This window comes from Fundulus heteroclitus, unplaced genomic scaffold (assembly GCF_011125445.2).
Source record: "Fundulus heteroclitus isolate FHET01 unplaced genomic scaffold, MU-UCD_Fhet_4.1 scaffold_852, whole genome shotgun sequence".
Classification (NCBI taxonomy): Eukaryota; Metazoa; Chordata; class Actinopteri; order Cyprinodontiformes; family Fundulidae; genus Fundulus; species Fundulus heteroclitus.
Window position 1 is genome coordinate 22336 of NW_023397310.1, and position 7528 is coordinate 29863.

The 7528-nt window shown below is 43.8% G+C and overlaps 1 protein-coding gene and 1 long non-coding RNA gene across 5 annotated transcripts; both read left to right on the forward strand.

The window, feature by feature from the left end:
- The first annotated feature begins 1393 nt into the window (after window positions 1-1393).
- LOC118562307 lies at window positions 1394-2708 on the forward strand. The gene is made up of 3 exons (XR_004930554.1): window positions 1394-1746; window positions 2115-2558; window positions 2624-2708. It is a non-coding gene; the product is annotated as an uncharacterized LOC118562307 (long non-coding RNA).
- Window positions 2707-6097, forward strand: LOC118562306 (kinesin-like protein KIF20B). 4 transcript variants are annotated; one of them, XM_036134585.1, is made up of 6 exons: window positions 2707-2824; window positions 4048-4170; window positions 4832-4882; window positions 5192-5468; window positions 5547-5714; window positions 5864-6097. In XM_036134585.1, exons 4-6 carry the CDS (start codon window positions 5232-5234, stop codon window positions 5885-5887), a joined length of 429 nt encoding a protein of 142 aa, XP_035990478.1. In that variant the 5' UTR covers window positions 2707-2824; window positions 4048-4170; window positions 4832-4882; window positions 5192-5231; the 3' UTR covers window positions 5888-6097. The 4 variants fall into 4 exon arrangements, with proteins under 4 accessions (XP_035990478.1, XP_035990477.1, XP_035990479.1 ...); XM_036134584.1 differs by lacking the exon at window positions 5864-6097 and having other exon boundaries at window positions 5547-5796; XM_036134586.1 differs by lacking the exon at window positions 2707-2824 and having other exon boundaries at window positions 4099-4170; window positions 5868-6097.
- The last annotated feature ends 1431 nt before the right edge of the window (window positions 6098-7528 follow it).

The window sequence follows — 7528 nt, forward strand, 5'->3', positions numbered from 1 at the left end:
TGCACCTGCCAGGAGGGTTTTTGGTTGCGGGACATCACCGTGTTGTTGTGTTTTGTCGAGTGAAAACTGCGTGAGTAATGATGATTAGCGCTTAGCATAGCATGCTAACTACTGCTGATTCTGGCTGATTGCTCACTGATTTCATGGAGAAAGTATCTTTGTTATATTGTTATGCTTGGAGACGATGTTTAAAACCAGCTGGAGACAGATGAAGGTATATGAGTGAATTGAGGATGTAAAAAATTGTGTTTTGTGTAAATTATCTGTGTTAATTGAGCTATTGCTGCATGTGATTTGTACTATTACTTTATGCCAACTAATGCTATATAGTTAAGCGAGCTGGTTTTATGAGCTAAAACAAGCAACAGTGTGCTTTTGAGTTATTGAGAGACTGTAATTTAATAAATGATTAATAAACATGGTTTAAATGTGATTTAAAATAATTCATATACACCATTTTGTGTGTGTGGGCTGTTTAAAAATTAATTTTATAGCTCTATGTGATACTTTGTCAATTTGAATGGTTCTCGTTCATTGATTTAAGATTAAAAAGAGGATAAATACCAGCCGCCATATTGGTACTCCCTATTTTCCTTCAGTAACTGGGAATATGTGCGCTACAGCATTGAATAACGAGGATTTTCTCATGTTCAGGGGGGCTTAAAACTTTTAAAATGTCAAATGCCATATACTTTTATGTTATGTTCTAAAACTATCAAGTACTGAGAAAGTCATGTGCTGAAATATTTTGCATTTTATTTATTTAAACATATATTTAACATTTATAAATATATAAATAACAATACACAAACATATATTTACATATATGTATACATATATACATTTACACATATATATTTAATTTGAATTACATGTAAAATATTTCAGCACATAATTTCCTAGTAGTTGATAGTGTTAGTACATCCACTGACTGTAGAATTACCTGTGAAACATTTTCACACAGCCAGAAAACTGCTTGTTGTTGCAACCAAATCCTGTGGGATTCTGTGAGAGTAGGGAGTAGCAAGATGGCGGCCAGTGACTTCAGTTTTTAGGGCCAATCATCAATCCAGTGAATAATAGAGCTCAGTGAGCACCGAGCAGTTGTGGGCTGATTACTATCTTTCACGTTATGTTTTAGACGAGATTTGTTCGTAAGTGTTGGTTAATTGTGAAAACAATAATTGTCTTTTTGCCTTATGTAACTGAGGTGTAAATGATTGTATGCTAAAGTTATGAAAATGTTTTTATTTTAGCTTGCAGCAGGAGTGACTGATTTGTAATGTTTGTTGCTAATCCAAAGCCTGGTATGTTACAGTTTATGATGGCTAAAGCGATGGCAGAGGTCAGAGGTCACGCTTCAATAAACTAAAGAGAGAAAGAAGTTTGGTTATTGGAGCGTCGTTATCTGGCTGTCTAGCTGCTGAAAAAATAAATAAATCAGGAAAACTCAGGGTGAGGACAGCACAGCTGCTTTAACTGTTTTTTTTTCTCCACTCTTGGTCTCTTCAGATTGTAGCCGGGGCTGCTGTCCAGGAAGTAGGGCGCTGTGCGCTGGTTCTCTTGCCCATATATGGAAGAGGCGGTGACAGAGCACACCTGGTGGGGGTGAGACAGGTAATGAGCGTCTACATTTAAAAGCAGGTAGATCTCTGAGGAGGATCCATCCTGTTCTGATTCCTGCAGAGGCAGCGCATTTCTAGAGCGACGTCCGGAGCACCGTGGATCGGTTTTACTGCAGAGAAGGTAAAGGCAGTAGATCATCACCTGGCTGCTGGGGACGCTGATCTAGTTTAGATCTCTTTAGTCTGCAGGTTGACCTGCTACTGTTTTAGCTACTGTCTCAGTTATTGGTTTGGCTGCTGGTTTAACTACTGTTTTAGGGTTTTATTCCTAGTTTAGTAAGGCAGGGAGCGTTTTTATTTAGTCCTCTGGCCCGGTTTTAACCCACAGGAGGACCTCTGCTGTCCCTGGGTTCTGTGCTGGTTTTATTTAGATTAGGTTAAGGAGACTAGTGGGAGGAGAGATTTTCTGTTGTGTTGTATTCACCAGGGTTTGTGGAGTGAGTGTTTTTGTTGGAGGCACTAAGGTGTATTCTGTTTGTTTTCTTTCAGGCTGGAGATCTACAGGAGTCTGACCCAGTAAATGTACCCTTCTGGATCCAGCTCAGACAGATGGACCACGGTGAGGACTTCTGATGGTTCTGATGCTGACCGGACCTTTGCCTGATGCTCTCCTCTTCAGGACGGCGCTGTGATCTCTGACCCGGCAGGACCCAGAAAACCCCTGGAGGAGGAGTCACAGCTGAAAGCTCCAGATGACCAGAACCAGCGACCCAAAGGTGCAGAAACATGAAGCCATCCAGAGGAGGCTGGTTCTGGTTCTGGATGAAATATGACAGATGATGAAGTGAATTAATGCTGCTGCTTGTTGCAGAAGTTGGTGAGGAGGAGGAGGCTTGTTCTGGAACTCCAGCAGAAGTCCCTGCAGGAGGCCCAGCTGGAGGAGCTGCAGCAGAACCGGGCCTCCAGAACCGCTCAGAGGGAGATGAGCTCCTGGTAAGATCTGGTTTCTGATGCTCTGCAGGTTCTGGATGTTCAGGGTTTAATTATCATCGTCACAGGAGGCTGAGCTCCACCAGGAGAAGGCAAGGAGAGCAGAGACGCTCGCTGCTCTGGAGTACCAGACGGCGGGGAAAGAGGAGGCGCCTCTCTGCAGGCGGAGCGAGGAGCCAGAGAGGAGGCCACCGCCGCTCTGGAGGAGCTGAGGCTGCTGCTAGGGAGGTCCTGACCAGGAGGTCCAACATCAGCAAGAAGAGCAGGAGGTAGGCGTGGTAAGGCTTTAGTCTCAGACCACAGCTTCAGGGTTCTGGAGGATTCTGGTCGCTCCACATGCAGTTCAGTTAAACTGGTTGGTTCTGATCCGGGTTTATATATCAATATCAATCGCCTTCGTCCCTCTCTCTCCCCTAGCTCCACCTACACTCTTGTTCATAGTCTGGTCACTTCCCACATTGATTACTGTAATTCTCTTCTTTTCGGTCTTCCTCAAGCTTCCTCAGCTCCACTGGCTACCTGTGAAGTATAGAATTCAGTTCAAAATCCTCCTACTTACTTTTAAAGTTATTCACAATCTCTCTCCTCCATACCTTTCTGATTTACTTCAAATTTCTACTCCCTCCCGCATACTTAGATCTTCTTCTACCACTCACTTAGTTGTTCCTTCAGCCCGTCTTAAAACCATGGGGAGCAGAGCTTTTTCTCGTTCTGCACCCACACTCTGGAATTCTCTCCCCCCTGACATCTGCAATACAGAGTCTTTACCCGTGTTCAAATCCAAACTCAAAACCCACATGTTCAAGATTGCCTTTTCATTATGATTTTATATAGCTTTCCTCTGTGTAATTTGTGTTTCTTTTAATTATGATGACTGCTTTTACCATTTATTGTTTTTACATGTACAGTGACCTTGAGTGTTTTGAAAGGCGCTTGAAATAAAAATTATTATTATTATTATTATTATTATTATTATTATTATTAAAACCTTCAGGCTGAGCTTAAACCAAGCTTTAGGTCAGCCTGAGGCCCAATAAAAAACTAAAATAAATACTACAACCTCTAGTTTCCCCCTGAACAATAAACCAAATATGCAAAATTTAAATTAAACAAGTAATCAGATGTTTTGTGGGAAAAGATACGTTTGTAGATCTAAAAATTATTTAAAAAATTACTTTTTGCACATTTCTTTGAGTTCTATTAAAAAATTTATGTAATGAAGTAATTAAAAGCAGATTTTGGTGAACCGTTTACTAAGCGATGTTGATTAAAAGCTGCAGTTTCTCGTTATCTCTAACCAGAGGAGGTCCTGCCTGATGCTTCCTTCATGTTTAGCTGAATGAGGTCAAGACGATATGAACCTGGACCAGAATTGTCATCATAACCCCCCCCCCCCCCCCCCCCCCCCCCCCTCCTCTGGGTTTGACATTAAATCGGAGCATAATGAGACGCTGGGTTCTGTCCTGGACTGCATGCTGTCTTCTCCCTACAGATCTCAGCCATGAGAGACGAGGAGAAGGTCCTGAAGCAGAAGCTGGCCGACGCAGACAAGGTCAAGAAACAGCTCCAGTTGGACCTCAGCAGCAGAGACAGAACCATCCAGCAGCTCAGAGCGGTAAAAGAACAACGTTCTGGAGGCCTGCGCTGGGTCTGCTGGTCCCTCAGAGGAATCTAAACGCTCTTCTTTCCCTCCAGGAGCAACCGGACAGTAAATCTGATCAGACGCTGCAGCTGTACCAGAAGGCCTGTAACGGTGAGGCCTGTCGGCTGGAAGAGTGTTTGTGGCGTTTTTACTCAGGATATTTAGAGGAAAACTTTATTTAAAAGATTTTTCCAACTTCGTTTAACCAGCATGACTAGGATAGGAACACGTTTCTACACAGGAATAAGATGATTTTTAATTATTGCTTTTAGTTAAGATAGTGATATTATTGATGTTACAACAAGTAGTAACCCATAATGATTTATTGCTTGTTAAAGAATGATAAAAGGGGAACAGGGACCTCTAGAAACACTCAGCAATGTGTTCCAGGCTTCCAGCAGTGTTGCCAGATCTGCTTAATATCAGCGACTTTGAGCTTTTTAACCTAAAGATAAAAATAAAAACCTCAGGAAGCTTTTGCACAGGAGACTGAGAGCATCTAACAGTCTGTGTGTACTGACCGTGTCCCCCACTACTCCTACAGGTGAAATAAATGCAGATCCTGATTCCTGGCCTGAGTGGTGTCCTTCATTTTAAACCAACCAGATTAAAGCTGCTACACTTTGTCCTGCAGGGAGGACAGACAACTCCTGCAGGTCTACCTGAGGGTCCGACCTTCACCTCAGCAGAGCGCAGCGCCGGTGAGTCGCAGGTACCGGTCCAGACCCATTCAGGCTAACCTCATTGTTAAAGCAGCCAATCACGTTTGGGTCTGCCGTTTCAGAACTGAGTCACCATAGAACCACTGGATTCGGTTCTGCTCAAGCCTCCCAGCCTGTCCCTGCTGGCCCGACTCAGCAGAGATAAGTCCCTTCCTCAGGCGGGCGCTTCCAGTTCTCCGAGGTGAACCTGTGACCCCAGACCAGCGGCAGGCCCAGACGGTTCTGGCTAACGGTTCTGTCTCTGACAGGTTTACGGGCCGGAGACGACGCAGGCGGAGCTGTTTGACGGCGCCGTCAGAGATCTGGTCCAGGATGTCCTGGGAGGAGGAAACTCTCTGGGAAGACCTTCATCTTCCTCGGTACCGCCCGGCCCGCCGCCTCAGGAGAGCTGGTGAAGCTCCAAAGAGGAGCCAGGCTGAACGCAGGAGGTGGCAGGAGGAGAATCTGTCTCTGATTGGTCAAGCCAAAGAGGCAGAAGACAAGAGGAACCAGGAAATGAGGAAGTTTGCAGAAGACCGAGAGCGCTACTGCCGCCAGCAGAGCCTCTTAGTAAGAGGAGCATCAGACCAGGAGCTGGCCCAACAGCCGAGGGGCCCAACAGTAACCCGTTTGCTCCTGCCTCCTCAGGAGTCCAAGCTGCTGGAGAAGGAGGCGGCCATGGAGAGCTGGAGGAAGGAGAGGGACGCCCTGGTTGCTGCCCTGGAGGTGCAGCTGCAGAAGCTGCTGTCCAGCCAAGCAGAGAAAGACAAAGTCATCAAGGAGCTGAGTGAGCAGAGCTCAAAGCAGCCAGCAGAGGTCAGTGTGGCGCCACCGCTTCCTTCCTCCTACGTCTGAATGGGGCTGAATAAGATGGTTGAGCCATCAGATGTTGCTCAGGAGAATCAGGGTTAAACAGGACGGGTCCAGTTAACTTTATCTTGCCACATTTTCTGTCTGTTATAAAGAAAGATGGCCTCCAGAACCTCTGATGTTCTGCTGTTGACCCGTAGCTGGAGGCTCAGCTTCAGGTCCGGTTGGTATAGTTTCATGCTCACTTTGCATTCTTGGAAATTTAATATGTTTAGACCGGCCACTGATGATTCTAATCACAAAAAAGTGGTAGACAGACGTTTAAAAATTGACTTCAAACATTTAATCTCATGAATTTGGGCTTTCACTGCCATCTACTGTCATGAGAGTAAGTACAAGTTGACGACCATAACCTTTTTTATATTTCTCTTGTCATTTTAAACATGAAACTACCAAAGCACAAGCCAAGTAGTAGAACTAAATGTTGAAAAGAAATTAAAAGCTAAATAAAATCAACCAGGTCACTTAATAAAGCTGCATTTTCTGTATGCTTTGTATTTTTATTCACATAATATTTTCAGAATTAATAATAACATTTCTGTTAAGGATTTCATCTATCTTCTGCACCAAGGGCATAAGTAGGGAGAACAAGCAGAGTGAGTTTTTTTGTAATATCAGACTTTATTATTGAACTAAGCAAGAATTTTAGACAGGATCAGAAAGGAAGGTGCATCTTCTTTCTGCCTTTCCCCAATGATCAGGGATCTCCTGGTTGTGTCTGGTGCTGCAGTGTTCTTATTGGGTAAAACACCTTTAAATCTAGTGACTGAGCACATAAAAGAAAACCTCCTGATGATATAATATGCAAAAAACGCCACCAAACGTTATTAACGCCACCGCACGTATTTTACGCGTAAAATACGGGTTGGAACCGCGCGTTATTGTACGGGCGATTATTGGCATTTACGGCTTGCCATACCAGTGAGGACCGTCCTCCAGGAGGAAACCTCTGAGATGTGAGGAACCTGGAGATGAGCTGAGTTCACCATGAAGACATCAGCAGCTTACATCTTAAAGTTGCTGTGTGAGAGTCAAATTTCAACTTTTAAAACAAATCTGAATAAACAGTACACCCAGGTTAAAACCTTGTTGGCAGTCCTTGCCTGTCCTGTATCTTGTCTGACTTCATGCAACCACTTCCCTCCCTTCAGCCAGGCTGAGGAAAAGACTCCGCCGTCAAAGCTTCAGTGCAGTTCAGCTGTCCTCGTTTCAGCTGGTTGTGCCTCAATGGACAAATAGCTGTCATTTCTTATTTCATGCTAATCTTTGGTGTGAAACCAACATCTTTTCTGTCAATAAGAAAAGTTATTTTGGAGTTTCGTCAGTTTTCAGGAAAACGGTTTATAATTGAAGGACTTTGTGCTGAAAGCTTGAAAAAAAGCATGAATTTAACGTCCTGAAGACTCACTGCTGCAGGGAGCAAAGGTGGAGAGAAGACGAAGAGTTTGATTTAATATGAGGTCAATGTTGCAAAGGTGTCTTTTTAAAAATAAAATCTGAGATCTCTTTTAACTAGGTGGTTACCTATGCTTCCTAAATGTCTTCAGAGTCCAGACCAAATGAGAAATAAAGAAATGAGACCTTGATATCCCAGAGCAACGATGGCACAGTGCCCGCTTGAAAGCATTTTTTACCTCCGTCACTCAACAGAACATTGAAATAGTTGATTTTTTATTTCACTTTGCAGGACTGTAACATAAATTACAACCTGAATTGTTGAGAAATGTCCCTAACCGGGCACTGAAGTGTCAAAGCAACTG

What these genes read in the sequence shown, in the direction of transcription:
- LOC118562306 (XM_036134586.1), top strand. Translation starts at nt 5,232, where the DNA reads ATGTCCTGGGAGGAGGAAACTCTCTGGGAAGACCTTCATCTTCCTCGG. An exon ending in GCCGCCAGCAGAGCCTCTTA is followed by an intron (nt 5,469 to 5,546) that starts GTAAGAGGAGCA and finishes CTGCCTCCTCAG; the next exon opens with GAGTCCAAGCTGCTGGAGAA. An exon ending in GCTCAAAGCAGCCAGCAGAG is followed by an intron (nt 5,715 to 5,867) that starts GTCAGTGTGGCG and finishes TTATAAAGAAAG; the next exon opens with ATGGCCTCCAGAACCTCTGA.